The sequence below is a fragment of the Diospyros lotus genome, chromosome 5 (assembly GCF_014633365.1).
Source record: "Diospyros lotus cultivar Yz01 chromosome 5, ASM1463336v1, whole genome shotgun sequence".
In the NCBI taxonomy this organism is placed as follows: Eukaryota; Viridiplantae; Streptophyta; class Magnoliopsida; order Ericales; family Ebenaceae; genus Diospyros; species Diospyros lotus.
In genome coordinates, this window is record NC_068342.1 from 651,245 (window position 1) to 673,068 (window position 21,824).

General features: G+C 37.8%; 2 protein-coding genes across 4 annotated transcripts in view; both read right to left on the reverse strand.

The window, feature by feature from the left end:
- LOC127802389 (uncharacterized) overlaps positions 1-11,609 on the reverse strand; it is a 28,733-nt gene extending 17,124 nt beyond the window's left edge. Inside the window, exons 1-4 of one of the 2 annotated variants that reach the window (XM_052338162.1) lie at positions 11,516-11,609; positions 6,364-6,534; positions 4,417-5,098; positions 4,202-4,286 (exon numbers count right to left, since the gene is read on the reverse strand). In XM_052338162.1, the coding sequence (XP_052194122.1) occupies positions 4,202-4,286; positions 4,417-5,098; positions 6,364-6,508 (912 nt within the window). In that variant the 5' untranslated portion in view covers positions 6,509-6,534; positions 11,516-11,609. Of the gene's footprint in view, positions 1-4,201; positions 4,287-4,416; positions 5,099-6,363; positions 6,535-11,515 lie in introns of those variants that run through there. The other variant, XM_052338163.1, reaches the window with a different exon arrangement.
- A 1,255-nt stretch (positions 11,610-12,864) lies between these two features.
- LOC127802390 (uncharacterized) lies at positions 12,865-18,232 on the reverse strand. 2 transcript variants are annotated; one of them, XM_052338164.1, is made up of 7 exons: positions 17,090-18,232; positions 16,832-17,005; positions 16,257-16,298; positions 15,826-15,906; positions 15,624-15,740; positions 13,221-13,328; positions 12,865-13,126 (listed from the first exon to the last, which is right to left on the reverse strand). In XM_052338164.1, exons 1-7 carry the CDS (start codon positions 18,182-18,184, stop codon positions 13,019-13,021), a joined length of 1,725 nt encoding a protein of 574 aa, XP_052194124.1. In that variant the 5' UTR covers positions 18,185-18,232; the 3' UTR covers positions 12,865-13,018. The 2 variants fall into 2 exon arrangements, with proteins under 2 accessions (XP_052194124.1, XP_052194125.1); XM_052338165.1 differs by lacking the exons at positions 12,865-13,126; positions 13,221-13,328 and adding an exon at positions 14,597-14,996.
- Between the last annotated feature and the right edge of the window lie 3,592 nt (positions 18,233-21,824).

Below are 21,824 nucleotides of genomic sequence, written 5' to 3' on the forward strand. Positions count from 1 at the left end.
ACTTTCATTGTGTTGATTATGAACTTGCCAAACATAAAAGGGTTTCTTTCCCTCTTTCTAATAAAAGGACTGATTTCCCCTTCTCTTTAATCTATAGTAACATTTGGGGTCCATTAAGTGTTCCCAATATTTTTGGGGCAAGATGGTTTGTTTTATTTGTTGATGATTGTACTAGGGTGGTATGGTTATATTTGTTGAAAGCAAAGTTAGAAGTAAGCCATGTTTTTTCCAATTTTTACAACATGGTTAAGACTCAGTTTGGGGTAAATGTAAAGCGGTTTAGATCTGATAATGCTAGAGATTTCTTCAATCACACTCTATCCGCTTTCTTTCAACAAAAATGTATTATTCATGAGTCTTCTTGTCCTTACACCCCTCAACAAAATGGTGTGGCCGGGAGGAAAAATGGTTATTGTTGAAATGTTGTCTCGAGTATATCCTAGAAGATCAGTGAAGGCATGCAGTGATATAATTGGCTATTGGAGGCTTAGAAAGATAGTTGTATCCCATGTGTAATTAGTAATAGTTGTGGGGTGAAACTGTAATTATCCAATTCTTGTCATTGTCATGTCAGCCCTATCATTCTATAAATAGGGCAAGGGGTAGCCAGTTAAGTCAGATTCTATTCTTCTGTTTCTATGTAACGAGTGCACTGTTCTGAGAGAAAAGCTGGGTGTTTCCTTCCATTAAAGCTTTGTAATCTTGGAAAGCTGTTGGGGTGTACTCGGGATAGTTAGAAGGAGGGATTCTACTGCTGTATTGATCGTTCTTCTTCTTAATAAGACTGCTAGGAGGGCTCTTTGAAGGCTGGATGTAGGTTTCCTCAAAGGAAACCGAACCAAGATAAATCTTTGCGTTGTGTGGTTTGCTTTATGTTTCTTGTTCTTATTTTCATTCTGTTTGATTGCTTATATTTTCTGTTTTTAATTCCTATAATTGCTGGGTGGATTTGAGAGTGTTGAGAGAGGCATATTCCATCTAAGGGTCATTCCGCATAGTCCTAGGATAACAATTATCTTCTAGTTATTATTCAAGCACTTCTTTTTCACCATAATGTCCCTCAACATTATTGGAGAGAAGCAGCCCTAACTGCCAACACTCTTATCAACAGATTGCCACCTAAAACCCTAGAATCTCAAAGTCCTATTCAACTATTGATGAGTCATTTTCCTGACTTCCATGTGACTAGTAATTGGCAGCCCAAGATATTCGAGTGCATAACCTATGTTCATATTCCAATAGCCAACAGCCAATAAAGGGAAACTAGATCCTCGTGCCTTACAATGTGTATTTATTGGATATTCATCTACACAAAAAGGCTATCAATGCTATCATCCTCCTTCAAAGAAATATTTTGTATATGTTGATATTACCTTTGCTGAAAATGAGTTGTACTTTAGATAATCAACTATTTTAGAACAAAATCAGACCTTGATTAATAGGGATGCCTCCTTTCTTCCTGACCCTAATCTGTTATCCTTGAACCCATCTCCTAAATGGAAGGACTCGGCAAACATGACACCTGAGAAAGCAACCTTCTACTCCTTGGCCTATGCAAGTATACTCAAAGAGGAAGAAAACCGAATCTAGTTCGATGCAAGCTCCTGCATCTCCTACAAGTCCTATATGTCCTACGGTCTCTACAAGCAGGAATAGCACTGACAATCCTGCCATTTCAGAGTCATCACCAGGTATTCCTGCAACCAATTCTCTTGATATGACTCATATGAGCTCTACAAAAGCTACTGTCCAGCCAGATACCTATGACCTTGATTAGCCCATTGCTCTAAGAAAAGGGAAAAGAACTTGTACCAAACATCCATTTCACCTATTTCTTTCCCTTTCTAAGTTGTCTCCTACCCATAAAGCCTTTCTTACCAGCCTACATACCATCCCTATTCCAAAAAGCTTCTCTGAAGCTATAGGGAATAAGAATTGGAAGGATGCCATGGAAGCTAAGATGGCAGCCTTGGAAAAAAACCAGACCTAGGAAGTGGTAAAATTGCCTAAAGGAAAACATCTAGTGGGTTGTAAATGGGTCTATATTGTGAAATATAGGTCTGATGGATCTCTAGATCGGTACAAAGCAAGATTGGTTGCCAAGGGATATACACAAGTGTATAGGGTAGACTATTTGGACACTTTTGCACCAGTGGCTAAACTAAATACAGTTAGAGTCCTTCTTTCGTTAGCTGCTAATCTAGGTTGACCATTGCATCAGTTTGACGTGAAAAATGCATTTTTACATGGTAACCTAGAGGAGGAGGTATATATGGAAATACCACCAAGTTATGAAGTAGCCACACAAGGGCCGGTTGTACGCAAACTAAAAAAAGCCCTATATGGACTGAAACAGTCCCCACGGGCTTGGTTTGGGAGATTCACGAGTGTTATGCTTGGCATAGGGTATAGACAAAGCTAAGGAGACCATACTCTTTTTATTTAACATTTGGCCACAGGGGGAGTAACTGTGTTAATTGTGTATGTAGATGATATTGTTGTTACCAACAACGACAAAGAAGGGATGGCTCAATTAAAGGAGTGCTTGATAAAGGAGTTTGAAATCAAAGATTTGGGGAGATTAAAATATTTCTTGGGAATAGAGGTGGCTCATTCTAAAGAGGGCATATTCTTATCTCAGCAAAAATATGTGGTAGACCTTTGAAAGGAGATCGGATTGCTAGGCTGCAAAGCAAGTGACACACCCATTGACCCAAATCATAAGTTGGGAGAAGCTTTAGAAGGAGATAAGGTTGACAAGGGAGTTTACCAAAGGCTAGTTGGAAAGCTGATATATTTAGCCCATACTCAGTCAGATATAGCATATGCTGTGAGAGTGGTTAGTCAATTCATGCATAACCCAGGGGAAGTCCATCTTAAAGTTGTGTATCGAATACTCCACTATCTAAAAGGAGCACCTGGAAGAGGTATTTTGTTCAAAAAAGGAGAAGTTGTAACCCTTGAGGCCTACACAGATGTAGACTATGCAGGCTCTATTGTAGATAGAAGATCTACTTCTGGCTATTGTTGTACTATGTTGGGAGGCAATTTGGTAACATGGAGGATCAAAAAACAAAATGTGGCGGCTAGGTCAACTGCTGAGGCAGAATTTCGTTCCATGGCTCTAGGTATGTGTGAATTATTGTGGCTAAAAATTCTTCTAAATGATCTCAAGATTGAGTGGACTAGGCCTATGAAGCTCTACCGTGACAACAAATCGGTAATCAATATCACTCATAATCTTGTTCAACATGACAGGACAAAGCACATTGAAGTAGATAAAACACTTTATCAAGGAGAAATTGGATAGTGGGCTAATAAGAAAACCATACATCTCATCATAAGATCAGTTAGCAGACATGCTAACTAAGAGCCTGCCTGCACCAGTGTTTAACAAGATGATAAGCAAGATTGGGATGCAAGATATACACGTCCAATCTTGAGGGGGAGTGTCAGCAGCTAGGGTTTCCCTATATAACAGGAAACAACAGCAAGAGTATTGTTTATGTATTGGGAAAGATGGCAGCTGATATGGATGAATGATTCAATCATTGATTGGTGATTGATTAATTGATGATTGATTGATTAGTGATTGATTATATATGTTTCCTAGATTGATTGATTGTATATATTGTTTCCTAAAAGTAAAATTGTATCTTCCAGATTAATTTATGTTTCATGTCTTGGTTGTATCCTAAATTGTATAGATCCGAGGATTCTTTCCTAAAGTTAGTTGTTTCCTAATCTTGTAAAGAAGCTTGTATAAATCAAGCTTTTCTTGTGAATAAAAAAGTGTGACAGTAAGGTTATTTTTTCCAAAATTTAACTGTAGAGCTTCGTAAAAGCTCTTTACCTAAAACTATAATCAGCTATCTAACCAATGGATCCCCAACCCACATGAGTATCAAAGGCTAGAAAGTCAGGTAGATTGACCAACTTGCATACCATTCTAGCCAAACCAGACCTAAGGTCTCTTTGTATATATAGGAGCAAATGCAGTATTGACAATCACAAATATAATTGCATAAACATTCTTCCACAGGAAATATAATTGCATAAACATTCTTCCACAGGAAATATAATTGCATAAACATGTTAAATGCAGTCACTGAGATTAGAATTTTTTAAACATGTTAAATGCACTTGCTGAGATAAGAATTTTCTGACAGGTTGATGGCGGTAAGTGTAAAAGACTACCTACCAAATACTCAACAAGTCGCTTATCACCTTTAGTCTTCAGCTCTGCGACATCCCAGCATGCCTTTTCTGCTAATTTCTTTAATGAGCTGTGTTTAGTCAAATGCTTTCTGTTACTCTAGATGGAAAATAAAAACTGAACACATGCAAATCTAAAAGTAACAAGACAGACAATGTGAAACATATGGCTTAGAAAGCAATGAAAGTCACCACTGGTACCTTTCTTTACATTTATGATATGTTTCTGGGAATTGCTGTTGGAGATTGTGTTTCTTTATAATTTCATAAGCATTCTTTAGCATATTCCTATCAGAGTATTGCTGAACAAGTAGGCATAACATAGGCTTCCCCATAAATGTTGCCCACTTTTCTGCCGCTCTGTACTCCTTGTTCTCCATTAATTTGATTAGAAATGATTCTCCAGAATGGCAGATAGAGAAGTGTTCCAATAAAGTGACAGCTGTCATATATGACTTGGATTCTACCAACATGAGAATGTATTTCTCAATAAATGCTATTGCCAATTCTGAACTAATGCTATTGTTCTTATCTGCAGTGTGCATGGCATTCTCAATATCCACCAAAGTCACATCAAAAACTTCAAGAATCTTCACGAGAACCCCTTCACTGTAGACTGTACTGCCACCAGCGGTAAAAAGAAATAGCTGTGCTGCAATAGATTTTGCTTCATGAAAGTCTTCAGCAATCGTTCCTACTTTCAAATAGCGCCGAAGAGAAGATACTATCAGATGACAAAAACCATCAGAATCTGCTTCAAGGATTTGCATGAGATAGAGACACCGAGCAACAAAAACAGCTGGTCCAGGTTGGGGACTGTTGTATAGAACTTGATGGATTTGATGTTGAAGAGTTCGGAATTTCTTTGATGCCGTGCATGTGCCTATCACATGTAAAATTTATTGATAACAAAGGAATGTAAAATGAAGTATGCAAAAACATCTGATTGAAGTGACCCAAGAGGCGGTCAAAACAGAAGAAAGGAAAGTTCTGAGTATATCTTATGCTAATTAATGCCATGCTTACAGTCTATATCATGTACTTTGCAAATAAATAAATGGTTTCAACTATTATGTCAGCATCCAAGGAGCACAATATATAATTTTCAAGGTCACTGATACATAAGAAACGAGCTGACCCCTTGCAAGAAAAAAAATTAGGGTCTGTCTTTCCTACAGCATGGCTGCCAGCGGCTTTTTGAAGCCTAAAGTTATTAAGGTGAAAAGTCAGAAGAGAAAAGATTGACGACCAACTAGATTTGCTTAGTTTACATAAAGCAAGCTAGCACAATGCTAAACGTTGCTTTCCTCCATAGGGCAGAAATCTCTGGACAAGAACCTCCAAATTTTCTGATATCACCGATATAAAGGGTATGTTACTACATCCAAACATATTAAACTCCAACCTATTGACCCAATTCCCTATAGAAGACCAGAAAATTAATTGATCAGCATTCCATACGTGACAGAAATACTACCATCCTTGTAATGATTGGTTGAATTAAAATATTTAAGATGGAGAATACAAAACTGCCACATGTATTATGCATGTGTAATCTAAGACAAGGCTTAATGAATCATGTTTGTCAATGAGGACCAATTATGGTACACTATATAACCAGTATGTGACAACTCACTACCATCACTTGTGCTACTAATATTCCAACCACATGAGGGAATGTCTAATTAGCTGAATACCTCATGCTTGGGTACAAGTAATTGAAGCAGAACTAAAAGAAGATTCAACTACATTAACTCTGTGTGTGCTTGCAAGTGTGCTTTGAACAAATGTTCTCCAAAATTTCAGCAAAATCAAATGCAAGAAGCACAATCACAGTAATCTATATGCCCTAATGCTTCTTTTATGGTGAACCTAGAAATATAAACAACATAGTCAACTTCCAAAATTAAGTGCGCTAAAAGAATTAAAAAGTTCTAACTCATCGCAGTGACCAATTACTACCTAAATAGGTTGTCTTCAATGCTTAATTATAGTAAAAATGATCAAACAGTTTACTCTTAAAAGGAAAAAGGAAAAACAGGATTATGAGCTGACATCATGTGTGATAAGAATTCATCCCATAACCACTTCCATGACACTAAAATGATGACAGTGGACATTTAAGATAAGGGTGAAAAGAATTTTTACCATGAGCATAACATTCCTTCAATAGGTATACAAAAACTACAGGAGAAACATGAGATAAATCCGAAAAAGCATGCAAGGATAAAGCCACTCCTTGTCGAGCTCTGTCCTTGTTCAGCAGTACTGGAAATATTTCATTCAAGCCCATGGTAGAAATAGGAAAGATCCTACTCCCTACAAAAAGGGAATCAACCTGTCAAAGGAGATAATGAAATGCAGAAATATAACTCAAGTTCCCTTTCACTGGGCCAATAGAATAAGTCTGAAGCAGATATTTTAAGAAAACTCTTGAGGCCTGCTCTCTGTTACCTACCACAGGTAAATTAAATCCAACCAATAACTCCTCCAAACAGCTGAATACAAGGTTCAAAAAGAAAAGCAAAACTACAGAAAAACAATTAAACAAAACACTATTAAGATGGATAGAAACCTCCTGGTGGAGATACTTGAAATACTAGTGGATGATAAGAGCATCCTTTGCTGCAGCCCAGTTTGCTCAATAAAAGAAGTATTCAAATTAGTTTGAGAAAACAGAGCAACCCAAGGTGTTCTACCCATTTCTATCCCAATTTCTTCCTCATACTCCTATCCTCACAAGCACTATAACTATATCAAGTCAGCTAAAAGCCTCTAAAGCTCCACTTTTGGAACCCAATTTGTAAACAAGGAGATAATCTGCCAGGACAAGACAGTTTCCATGAAACTAGAATCCTAGTGATCTATATCTCAAAGTGCACATTCCAGAATATGGTAAACTATCATTTCCAAACTAAGAAGCATGTACACTTGCAAGAAGCAGGAACTCTCCAGATTCCCCCCCAACCAACACACACACACACACACACGTATTGATGTGTCCCCATGTTACTTTTTAAGTTATTTTAAAACTGAACATGCTTGCAGATACTTGTGGAGACATATCCATTGCTTAAGCATATCTGCAACACATTTAAGGTTGTTAACTTGAGATGAAATATAATAGTATCGCCAATGTGCAATTGATGAAATAATTAATATTTTCATGTGTATATTTATTTTATAAGTAACACTTTGTTTAACCTTCCACTTTTATTATTTATTTTTCCCAAATTCACTAGAGATTATTCTCCTTAGTGTTTACCTCTAGCAGCCTCACCTTTCCACCTAAACTCTTGTGTTTGGTTTAGTTTATCAAGGTGGGGTCTTTGTGTGTCGCTCATTTTCACGGATTGAACCTAGTTTGATTAATAACTCGTATTAAGAAGTCCAAATTTTCAAATCCTTCCAAAATACTGAGTTTAAAGGAAAAAGAAAGACCCTTCGGGTGTCCTGACCTGAAATCTTTAAAAATCCTTAGAATAAATTTCTAAGTCACTACAACTCAAGATATGAATGTTAAAGTCGTCTATATTTTGCCAAAATAAAATAACGTGCTCCAAATGAGAATCAAGTTTGTACAACGAGTTTAGCATGTTTAATACACTTAATACATGCTTCTAGTGCATCACATAAAAACACGTAATACGTATAGCATTTACAAAAACATGAAATGCCACAAAAATATAACGAAGCTTCCAAAACCTATTCTTTTCCTTTTGAACCACTTGCCTGACCTAGAATATTTGAATATTCTAAGAGATGAACTTAAGTTAGAAGATGAACCTTCTAAGTGAGTAACTCTCCAAAAATAAAACATTTATATAAGATGAGTGCATTGAAGAAAATGCAAGTTTTTACTCTACGATCCCACTTGTGACAATGTCAGCCTCCTTTCAAGAGCTTTCTCAACTGGCACCTAAGAGCCTCTTGGAAGGTCCCCGACCACTTCACCTCGGGCCTAAGCTGTACATGATCATAGATGCAAATGAAAAGTGAAACAAAGTACATTTTCAAAACTGATTTCTCATGCAACAAAAAAAATGCCACAAAGTAAGAGTTTATGGGTGGGGGAGACTCACCTTGGAGTCTCTTTGGAGAAGGTCTTGCTTGCTCTCCCTAGCCTCCCAACCTTTCCTTGGTCATCTTGATGGCAAGCTTCTTCTTCCCTTCACTAGTTTTCCCTCTTCCTTCCTTCTCTATTTTCTCTCCTCTCTCACACTTGCTTCAACTCCCTCAAGTGGGAAACCATCCCTCAATTAATAGGACCCCTAATTTTCCCATAAAAAAGCCAATTAATATGAGGGATTTGTGTTTTATTTTTGTTTTTGGAATCTTCCTTTTATGTGAAATATACCCATACACACATGGAAGAAAGGAGAAAGAAGAAGGGGGTCAATGGGGGATGGATTCCAAGCCATCCCCAATGGTATAAGGGGGCTACCCAAGGCAGCCCCTTGGTGCAAGAGAGAGGGGGCGCTGCCCAAGGCAACCCTGCAGCGAGCAGGCGAGCAGCGGCAGCTGCCCCTCATGAGGGTTGTGGGGTCCCTTTCATTGAAGGGGGAAGGGGGCCTGGTGGGCTGCAGCCCACTGGGCTCCCTCTCTCCTTTATATATATATATGATTATATATTATACTTTTTTGTAATATATATAGATACATATATATCCACATATAATTAAACCATTTGACCCATTCACTTGGCCAAATAAATTATTCTCCAATCTAAATTCGGGTTTATTTCCTTAAACGTCCAAGTATTCTAAAAATATTTTGGTGTGTTACACTGCATTTGTACTTTTGTTTATCTAAGTTTAATAATTGAACAATTAAATATTTATTAAGAGATATTTATCTTTTTACATAAAGTTTACAATGAAGCAATTCGGAGATAAATCTAACCAGCATTAGGCTAATTGTATAAAACACAACCACCTACATCTTTAAATATGAAAATCAAATTCAACAAAATGTAATTTACAAAGACAACAAGTATGACATAATATGTGAACAAAAGATGCAATGTTGAAATGTTTGGGAGGCACTCAGTGAAAACATAGTTAATTTTTCCTCTCAATAATAATATTGCAAATAAAATTTGATGGAGGAAAATGAACACTAGAAACTTGCAAAAGTTGTACTCAATAGTTTTAGGTTACAACAAGAACAACATATCCAATCTTTATCCTACTATGTGGGGTCGGCTACAGAATTCTAGACTTCCATGTATTTTTATCTTTTGTCATATCTTCATATACGCCCATACACTTCATATCAAACTTTAATTGTTCAATAGTTTTAGAATAGAGTTCACAAAAATCCTAGATTATACGTAGGAGTAAGAATTAAAAGAATGATGATAAAATGTGAACAAAAAAAAAAAAACCTACTTGTAAAAACAAAGACTGAGATAAATAATGCTTAATTTCTCTTTGTCAAATTTGAACTTTTGTAACCTAGGACATAAGGCACTAAAAGCACTTGATAAACTTGGAAGTGACTTGAGAATGTGTCAAAGTTTTATCATAAAAATAAAGAATCATGCTACATGTACATCACTTTTGTACATCTTGGACTACATAAAGGGATATTATGACCAAAATACCCCTCATCTCCATGCGTCTCACGCGCCTCTATGCACCTCATAAGGGACATTTTTGTCATTAATACACCTTTGTGTAGCCCAAGGTGTACACAAATGTGTACCAATAGCATTTTCCAAAAATAAAACATTGTTACTTGAATTACCAAACGCTTGTTTCTTGTTGAATCTGTCCAAATAAAACGCCAAATACATATTGGGTACCCAACCCCAGTTTTGTATTATTATGAAAAAGGTAAACCATGATCCATCAAAGATTTTCTTTTCTTTTTTTTGGGTGCTAAGACAGGGAAAGATTAGATTTTTAAGTCCAATAAATTGCAAGCTGAAACTAAATTAGGACTATTTGGCAAAAAGAGTCTCATAAATTATTACAGAAAAAGTGGCAATTCCTAGTTCAGCTCTCCATAAGCCTAGTAGGATAGGAGTCACTCAAATCACATTCTAGCTACCTTGATAGCCATAGCCTCTCCTAGCTTTTATCCAGACAATAAGAACATATGCACAGTGGAAATTCTTTTTGCTTGAGTTTTGTCCACTTTTGTACAAAAAATGACATCGTAATGAATAACAACCAGATAATTTTAATTTTAGTAAGGGTAAGGGCAATGGCTAAGGTGCAATAAGTGAACCTTGTTTGTAGTTTCCAAATAATTATATTGGTTGATTAAATGTTTCAAAACACAATGCATCTATCATCAGCCAATAAGATTGTTTGGAGACCGAAAACAAGGTGCAATAAATGCACCTTGTCTGAAAACATTTAGGGAAAGAAGTTTATGGAACAGGATGATAAGTTTTTTGTGCCCATAAATGGTTAACACAATTTAGATCCTGCCACTAGTTCCCTTCGTCTAAAAAGAAAGTTCATTGTCTAACTTTTTGCTTATAACATAGAAGGTCTAATCAACTCCAAAAGCTGCCGCTTCACTGTCCATATTAGTAACCTGTAATGTTTTCATGCCACTTCCTGCATTCCTTAAGCCAAACATTAAGGTAACTTACTGATACTGTTTTCTTATACATTTAGGGAAAGAAGTTTAGGGAACAGGATGATAAGTTTTTTTGCGCCCATAAAATGGTTAATACCATGTAGATGTTCCTGCCACTACTTCCCTTTAAAAAAGGGCTTCTAGGATGGAAGTAAAATCTGATGGCAAATGATAAGCACCTAGTAGTTCAAACTTCAAACAATGTGCACAGCCACTGAGTAGTTGTGGTAACGCCAAGTGCAAAGAAAACGACAAAACGGCGAAACTAGTAACAAGCAACAAAAAATAAAACAGCAAAAAGTAAAAAATCACATCCAACTGTTCCAGAGCGCAGTCCTCATAACTGGCTAACTAACAAGAACATTTGACCGGTGTAGAAGCTGCACACAACCTGGGAATAGCACAAATTATGGGAAAATGAACCAGACCGTAAAATGAATACAAAAATCAACCTCAGTGTGATCCAAATATGCAATTAACTTATACAGACAAATAGTTGAAGCATACAATTGGCACAACTTGAACTAATATTTAGTTAGTTCACCAAACCTCAATAATCACTAAGAGGACAAGAAAACATTCAGAATTCCTCAAAACGCACAATCACGAATAAAAGCAAAGCACTACAAGATTCGAACCAGTTAATAAATAAGTACATAAGCATATCTAGAAAACAAAAGGATAAAGAAGAAGTAATTGAGTTTACCGAGTAGAAGAACGATATTGGATTGAATGAAGCTCTTACGCGAAAAAAGCACCTCAGTATCCGGTCCTCGACTGCTTCCTTTCTCTGTAACGCTTCGTTTCTCTCCTCTTTCCTACAATGTTAGACCGACTGTGTACATACATACACAATTTACATGTATATAGATCATATATAGCATATAGGTGATTTGATTGAAAAATTAATCGAAGAAGAAGGAGATGGAGAGACTGCTTCGGTGTCTAAAGAGGCTCGTCCACAATGCGACCACTTACAAGGTGTGCAGAGAGAGTTTGTATGTTTCACGGGAACTGGATGAGTTCTAGAGAGAGAAAAGAGCATGAAACCCTAAGCAGAGACGGCGAGAAAGGCGGCATCGACACATTTTCGTCGCGGTGGATCATTGCCGGGAACGGCAATACTTGTTTCGTTCTCGAACCTCCGTCTGTTCACTTCCGTTCATATTTCGCAGAAACGTTTTGTGTGTGTATTTCCTTTTTTGCTTCTTCGGCTCTCCCATTCAAAGCGGGCGGTGCTTTATTGCGCTGGGCGCGTAGACGCGCGTAGCGGACTTTGTGCTTTCGCAATCCAAGAAGCACACCAATCGGACGTTGTTGGAAGTATGGGAACGCGGTCAACGAACTGGGAAGATCCTGGCCGTTCATCATGATCAAGGTGACAATAGACCGGTAGTAAGCTTCGATGGTCATGCTGCATGTTCATCGGGAGGATACAGGTGCGTAGCATTGAATTTGTTCCATCCAATAGCAGACTGGATAACGCTGGATGAAAATAATTAATTAATTAATTTTAAAAGGAAAATAATTAATTATCAAGGCAGAAGTGGTAGTTTGAGATTTTAATATTAATAATAATCAAGTGGGGACCACTGGACGTCAGCTAACCCAATAATGAGCCAATCAAGGCTAAGTGGTGTTAGGATTGCACCGTGACAACTCTCACCACTTTGAGGTTACTATTAAGGATTGCAAGTCGAGTTATTTTGAGTATTATTTTATTTTATTTAAATTATTAAATATATAGATATAGTTAATTTTTAATTTTATAATTAATTTTGAATTTCAATATATATCTTTTTTGTTCTCTTTTTTTTTATAACAATTGTTTTTTTCTTAACTTTAATAATATTATTATACCAAGGGTATTTTAAAAAGTACGAACAAATAAAATTTTAATTTTAAATTCATTCTAAACATAAATATGTGAAATTCAATTAAAATTTATATTTTAAGTTGTGCTATTCTAAATTTAAACATGGGAAGGGACTACACAGTCCTCTTTCCTGTATAATTTGACATGATATGCTGGTCAATTTTATTTTTTTTTTATAAATTAACACCCTAAAATTTTATAAAATTTTCTATTTTGATCTATTTTCCAATCACAAATACTGGTATCAAAGTCATTTATAAGGGCATATACCCCCTCAAATAAAGACATAGAGCAAGGAATCCCTAATAGGCCTATATACTGAAATAATATTTGCTACAAATCAACAGCATTGTTGACTCTTCTGCAAGGACTAGGAGCTTCTCCCTCTAATGACTCTGAAGCTCTTGAAGGAACAATAACCATCAGCTTCTGTTGAAATACCTGATGGCCAAAAGGAGGGCTCAGAGGTTTCAAATGATAATAATATATGTAAATCTTTGTATGCATCAAACAAACATCAGGTTAAAAGCATTACCATATCAAAGTGTCCCAATTCCTTTGTTAATTCTTCCTTAATGTTTATGTCTGAAGGTGGGGCGTGATCCAGTAGCATGGGTTGTTGATCCCTTGGCTCGCCGGGGACCTGTATAACCAGCCAAGCAAGCAGGTCAATGCAGCAAGAAGAAACCACCACACAGTTTGGCCAATTCATTCACCTTAGCATGTATTAGAAGTCATTAGCTTCCCATGAAGCAATCAGTAACACAGAGATATAAAATTAGTTAATTGAGTAAATTACACTGGCCACCCTTGACGTATGGTGAAAATGCATACTGATCCCCAATTTTGAAAAATTGCACTGGCCTTCCCCGTAGCATCCAGTGCGGTCACCACCCAAGATGCCACCGGCATCATCATATTACCAAAATCGGGGAACTATAGTGAATTGGATTCGGACACTAGTTAGAAGTTGATATTGGAAACCCTCAGCTAAAACCTATCTAGCCAAAAACAGATTCGGATGAAAACTACATTACTTGTCCACATAGCATGGTGCCATCCCTTCGTGGGACAAGACTGGCACCTTTGGATGGAACCTCAACCACCACATCATCTTCAAAATGAAATCCCTTGGTCACATAGCATACTGTAAAACGAATGAGCCCAAAAGGAATCCTCTCGCAAAGGGCACCACTCTTATCTGTCCTCCCCTTGCCTTGTAATAACCTGGTCCTCAAGCAACTATAAGTCTATCATAGAGTCAATATTTCAATCTACAAAAAAATTTCGAGACCAGATAATGTCGTCGAAAGAAAACTAGGAGAACTCTCTTAGAAACATATCTTTATCTTTATCTAATGAGGTCAAGAAAAATAACACTCAACAGCCTACATCCACACCAGCGATCTGACCAAAATTAATCTTAACCCTATTCCCCACCTGGTAATTAATGTGCTTATCAAAATCACCCCAAACTCACATAAACCCCTCCAAAACCAAAGGGGTTCCTAATGTGAAAAAGAACCTCTCATAGGCACCAGCTCTATTAGGTTCTAGACCCCAAGTAACTGCTACAGCTATACATATCATCAGCCTCAAAATTAATACCATACTTTCTTACTATAACTGTCACACCCTAGGGTTGGGCTAGGGTTTAGAAAGGGAATCGAGAAGATTAAGAGATCGAGAGAGCAGAATTAGAAGGGAGAACTCAATTGGAAGGAAGGAAACAGCAAGAAGATGGAGAATGTTCGAGAGACAGAGAGAGAAGGGTAATAGAAAGTGAGAGAGAGTTAATAGAGAATATTCAATTCATTTCTCAACATGCCTTCCCATCCTCTAGCTGTGGCTTATATATAGCCTAACAGCCACCCACAGCCACCCACATGCACCCATGGGCAGTACAAATGGTAAGCATAACTACATATAGCTAAGGACAAATATCTATAACAGAAAAGAAAAGAAAATTATAATTACTGCCTTAAAACATGACAAACTGTTCTCCAAATACTATCATCCCTAGAAGCAAACCTTCAAAACAAGTTACCAAGAAGGGCTTTGCTGAAAGATCTCAACTTTCTGATACATACACCACCTTTTGCTAGTGGTTGACGAACTCTCTCCCAATCAAGTCACTTTGTACACCTTTTAAACACATTTCCATAGAGCAGTTTTGACTTAAGAAAATACAGCATTCCCAAATAGGAAATATGAGCAAAAATACCCACTCTACATCTAGGGACAATGCCAAATCCTCCTCAGGAATTATCTTAACAATATTTATTCGGTTAATCTGCAACTGTGAGGCTTCCTGAAAACCAAAAAAAGAAAAAATAAATAAATAACAAGATTCTCAATTTTCTCTCTAGAGCCCCACAAAATAAGACACTATTTGCAAAGAGCAGGTGGGACACCGACACATTCATACTCCTTATAGTGCCAATGCGAAAAGTCTTCCTGTAATACATCCTAAAGCTTTTTATTTCTTGGACCATAAGGCTAAAAGCTTCTAAAACAGGGACAAAGAGTCACTTTGCCTAAAACCCCTACTGCTATAGAAGCAACCTCTAGCCACTCTATTTACTAGGTCACAGAAATTAACCATGAATGCACAAGAAAGAATCCATCTTTTCCACTTATCCTTGAACGATCCTATCACAATTCATTCATAACAAGAACAAGAAAACCATCATGGTCATAAGCCTCTCCACATCCATTAAAAACCCAGAGTAATTGCTCCACATACCTGATAGTTCTGAAACCATTCCAAAACAGTTACAAGCCAGAGGTATGGGAACTATTAGGTTCTATATATGCTAGATTAGTTTCTGGAGGAAACCAATGTTTGATGAAGTTAGAGCAGATAAAAAGTAAATACACTTACAAATTTGTCATCAGATAATAGCTATGAATCATCTATACCTAGATAGAAATTTACCAGTTTGAACCCTTCACGAGAATGGGAAAATTTGAAGTCTTGAAAATTGGGCAGGTACTGGTGTACTACAATAGATACACGTATAATTACACAAAGGATTCTGAACTTCTGCTTCATCTGAAATTATCAGGAGAATATAATGTCACAAACAAATAGGAAAGTGGGAAGATGATTATTCTTACTCTGGCACACGGTAGCTTACCTCTTTGGTTAATCCTTCAAGAGAATGATGATCCAATTTCGGAAATTTCTTCCTGTGATGTTTAGCAAGCAAGGCTATCATCTGAAAGATACTGAAAGTTCATCAGTATTAACAAAAAATTAAAAATAAAGTGCCACTTATAAATAAAAGGTAATGGTTAAGTATTAATAAATGCATTTTGTTTTCAGACAAGGTGCATTTATTATATCATGTTTTCAATATTTAAACAATTATATTGGTTGAGTAAATGGTTCAAAATATGATGTATTTATCATCAACCAATAAAACTGTTTGAATATTGAAAACAAGATATAATAAATGCATCTCGTTTGAAAACAAAGTGCATTTATTAGTGCTTAACCGTTGCCCTAACATTACCCATAAATAAATTATGACTATGGAAAAAGTACACTATTCAGCAATGATTTTACCTTAACCTCCTCAGAATTATAACCATGAAGATGATCACCGTTCTGTAATATCAATATCAAGGTTGTTAGGAGCGAAACAGACAAATAATGGATGGAAAAAAAAAATTAAAAATCCCAAGGGATCAGCATACCAACATACTGATGTAATCTAGGTTTACTTTCTTTCATCCTGTTTCAAACCAGGGAAAGAGAAATAATGGCTCTCCCTTCAATGAAAATCTAGTAAAATGTGAAAGATTCCCTGATTACGTCAAAACAGAAGCTTATATTGTCATAAGTCCTAATTGAAAACAATCCCATGCCTTAAAAACCCATGAAATCTCAACCATCTAAAATAAACGAATAAAATAACATAAAAATACATAAAAGTCCCTGAAATAAAAAGAATAACTGAACAGTAACTAATTCTATTTTGTTGTTTTATTTGCTCCTGCATCAATCTCTGACCATTGTTTATTTTGTTCTCGGTAAATCCTCAACAAAATTTCAAGATACATTTGATGTTGGGTAATTCCCAGAGCCATCTTTCTGTTATTGTCACACAAACTTTGAATGCACTTAATTGAGTGAGTTACCATAATCATCCGGTACGACTCCTTGTGGTAACCCTTCTTTCCAGTAAGCAATCCAATACTCTGAAGCAAACAGGCAGCTTCAAGATATTCAAGATCCTTGTCATTTAAGGAAACCCCCAGTTTGTTTTGACCAGCACCAAGTTCGCTCCATCTCCTTACACCTTCAAATATCTCCTGTTAACATAGTGCCATCTTAAGGATTTCCATTATGAAATATCCCTGTATGAATTTTCACTAAAGTTACAAATCTTCGAATACCTTCCCAATTTCAGTACATAGAGCAGCAGATTTCATCATCTTCTTGTTGTTAAACCTTGTCGCAAGGCGAACCACAGATCGCCATTTTGCATTTGCACTCAAATCATAGTCTTCAAATACAGCAGCCAGTTTCTCAGTAACAACACCCTCCCCTAATGAATACGCAGAAACCACCATCTCCTCAATGCCAAGAGTTCCAAATATCTCTTCTAACAACACGGCACCGGCCACGATAAACTCTGACCGCCTCTTGAAAAACTCGTCTCTCCTAACCTTCTCTTCAGTTCCCTCCTCCTCGCAGCACAGCTCTCCGACAAGATCGCTCAATTCCCCTCTGCTAAACCTCCAATCTGGCCTGAACCCGTCAGAAAACCTCTCATTATCCATCAAACCCCGGCCATATCTATGGAAAACTGCTTTTTCAATCGCACGAATCGTACCAGACGAACCTATGGCTACATCAAAACCAATTTCACCAACCTTCCCGATCAATCCAGATTTTCGAATCGCACTGCGAATGTGTTCTCGCATTCTCTCAATTTCATGTCGCTTCACGAATTCCTCTGTTAACGTTACATGCCCTAGCTTCAACGAAGTCCCGAATATAACTTGACCTTTTCTTCCTATCACAAATTCGGTGGAGCCACCTCCGATGTCGATTGTAAGGACAGTCTTGTTGAAAACCGGGTGAAATTGAAGCACTCCGATGTATGTAAGGCGTGCCTCTTCTTCGCCGGACAAGACGTCGACTTCGAGCCCTAGGGATTGGTGAATACTTCTCAGGAACTGAGACTGGTTCGCGGCCTCCCGGACGGCGGAGGTCGCGACGAGCCGCGTTTGGGAGGGGGCGACGCGGTGGGAGCGAAGGACTTGCTGGAAGCGGTGGAGGGCGTCGACGGCGCGTTGCTGGGACGCACAGGAGATGGCGGTGGAGGAGAGCATGTCGCGGCCGAGGACGACGGACTCCTTGAGGCGGTCGAGGGCAAGGAATCTGCCGGTAGTGGGGTCGACGCGGACCATAAGGAGCTTGAAGGAGTTCGTTCCCACGTCCACGGCGGCGAAGAGGTTGCCGGCGAGTGAGAGATTCCCCGCCATTGTTTGTTGGGGATTGAGTCCACTCGGCACCGCTCGCCCGGGAATTATAACTACCTCCGACTCTTTAGTTAAGCATTTTTTTTTTTTTATAACTTAATAATATTTTTTAAATTAAAAATTATACATTTTGGAAACATATTTATATTTTTAAGAAAACAATTGTGTGATAGTAATTTTATTTCTATATAACTAAAATATTTTAGGATTAATTTATCAAAAATAATTTACCCAAACTAGTTTACTAGAAGGGTTCTTTTTCTTTATTTATTTATATTTTTTATAACATGAAAAATTCGAACGATCATTTAATCATTGATAGATTTTAACTTGAACCCATCTCATCATCTTCAAAACTCACAATCGGTTTGCTTCTCAACTTTAGATAAACGAAAAAATTTCTTGTAAGTCGAAATCTACTATCATGATCTTTTAGATAAATAAAGACAATTGTATAATCTCTGTAAGCACTCTCGTTCAGATATCCCCAATTACCTGGACTACTCGAATGGGAGTGCTTACTGAAGGAGAAAAGAATGAAACATGAGACAAAAATCACCTTGACATACATATACGAAAATAAGGACAACGGAAGCAAAGCAAAACACATGTATGCACTACGAGTACCCCGCTAACACAGCGGTCACATGAGAAATAGATAAACACAGACTCTTATGCCAACTTACTCAAGACTCAAGAAAAGACCTGGCACAGTACAAAATAATAGAGTAAATCATATTTAGACATCAGAGTTGACAGGAATTGACGGAACTGCTTGTACACTATATCGACTCTGCCGCTAAAGCTGGCTCCCTTACCCATGGCCCACGCTGACACTACCTAGAATAATGGAAAGTAAAGTGAGTCGAGAGACTCAGCAAGCATAAGGAAAAAAAAAGGCTGAAGACTGTATAAATCCAGTAAACTCTCCCCATAATAAACCCTCAGGTACACACAAGTCATGAGATGCTACAATACAATAGCATAATATAATAAAAGCACATACCGGTCCTTGGGGCCCACACAAGACACACGGTACCCAAGTCTCATACCAACCTTCCACTGCCCTGAAAGGCAACATAAATCTCCAACAAACCTGCACGGTTTGTCCCAGGTCGGTACTCCCGTCACCCGTCCATGTCGGTACTCCCGACACCTGAGCCATAGGCTCCATCGGAACGGTACTCCCGTCCGAGAACTAATAACTACCAATAGCTATGTAATGCACATAGAAATGCAATGGCGTAGTGAGCATCAACGTGATACAAGGCGCCCACGTCCAGGCATCAAGCCATGCTCCGCCCACATAGTAAACCACACACGATGCATATGCCCGTGCTGGATGCAACCTAACCACGCTAGAATGTCCATGTCCATGCATACTCAATAAATGAATATCCCAACATGCACCCCGTACCCATGTGCATATCAAATCATGAACAGTAATAAAATGAATCTAAACATGCAGTAAATCACATATTGGTAGAGCTAATCAATAGTGCCCGGCACCGGTCAACGGCCAGTGATTAGGGGTGTCCACCCGACGGTCCACTTTAGGGCCGTATAATAGTCTACCCCAATGTCACCAAATAGCCGACCCCTGCCCTACTGCTTGATAGCTCTAACCGAACCATAAATAAATTCAAGAAAAATCGTAAATAAACCCAATAAAATCGTAAATAAACCCGCACGTCTAGGAACCTAATTCCCAGGCTGGTTCAGCATCATTCCCAAAAGGAATGAGGGCGGTACAAACCCCGTAGGCTCACAACGAATAAAATTCTAGAAGCCTCGGATTTAACTTAAATTAAAACAAATGAACAATAATTCAACAAATAAGGCTAGGCGTCAAATTAATGTAAGGGAGGGGATAAAATATGAGAAATCACGGGGTCTTTTAAGGGAATTAAAGATCATGAGGAGAGGGTTAGGAGCTTGCTTTTTACTAACGGATTCCCACCTCCTAACTCAACCATTGCACAAATTAATACATTTTACTAATAAAACTAAGCTTTGATTTAAAATTCATATGCATATTTTCGACAACCTAACTAAATCGGTATAAAATTGAAGCTATTACGAGAATATGAGATCACTAAAAATTAGAAAGTAAAGAGAGCTTGCCTTATTTTATAGATTTATGGCCTTAAATACCCGCGCACTGTAAAATAATATTAACATTAAAATAAACCAAAATACAGCCTAAAAATTACGATTTAATCCGTAGAAAATGTTTGCTACAAGCTGATTAACTTACCTCGCCCTTCAAATCTTTATTAATATTACCTATTACTATTATTATTTATTTAGATATCTCAACTTATTCTTATAATCTTTAAGCAATATTTACTTAATGTATATATATATATATACACACTTTATACTCCCAAAGACATAAGGACGCTGCTGCCTACCACTTCCGTCCATCACCATACATGACCACCTTTTATATATATATTATATATATATATATCATTCCAATTTCTCCCCTAGTAAACACACCCAAAGAACACACCCACTAACTATCTTAAACATACCCCAGTGAACACACACGCACACAGCAACACACACAGCCAAATTAATCCATACACTGTGTGCTACTCGTCCACTGCACCGAATATGTATTATTAATAATATATATATATATATATAAGTCATCACTTCGTGTATCACAGCAACACACACACCCTGTGGACTCACGGCCAAAGGCTATTTTTCACAACTCACTATCCAAACTCAAACACGCACACAGCAAAGTCCCTCACCCTCGGTCACGTTGCTGCCCACTGGAACTTATATAGATATATATATACTTGCACTCCCCAGCCATGGCAGCCACCCGAGAACCTATCGGAACTCCCATTCCCAACTACCAAACACCTTAGCATACCTCACAATCACTTGCACGAAGGCCATAGGGACCATATACCATATATACATACGTATTTAACCACCGATACCCACTGCTATACCTATATAAAACGTCTAACAACAAGAGGGAAGAGGCTGCAAAGAGGAATAACAAAGAGGCTTGGAAATCAAAGATAACTGGAAGGAGAAGAGCTTGCACACTAGAGAAACATGAGAGGAGAGCTTGCACACTAGAGGAACATGAGAGGAGCAACCGAACAGAAAAACAGTCAGCTCCCTCTCGGCCAAATAGAGACTCTGCAACACATTGCTGCATATATGTATATATATAAACGTTGTATAATCAGTCTTGAAAAACAAACCCACTGCAGCCATTTAATCCGGCCATTACCAAAAACAACTAAAGATGGAGAAACAATCGAAGAGGGAGAGGAGAAGAGCTTGCCTGAACAGCTTGCCGGAACCGAATCGAAACAGCAGCTGCGACGCACCCTCGATCCCCTCAGCTTCGCTGCTTCTTCGTTTTTCTTCCCCTATTTTCTGCTTAGCCGAGATCCTCTCTTCTTCTACCCACTCTCTCTCTCTCTCTCTCTCTCTCTCTTTCCACTCACTTATCCACTAAACTCACCACCTCAATCGGATGCATAAAATGGCTTAGGGACTTGGGAGCAAATGGCGGTGGGCAAACAAAAGCTGCTGGGAATTTTCTCCAACTAATAATAATAATAATAATAATATCTATATTTACAATAATAATAATAAATAAATTTGG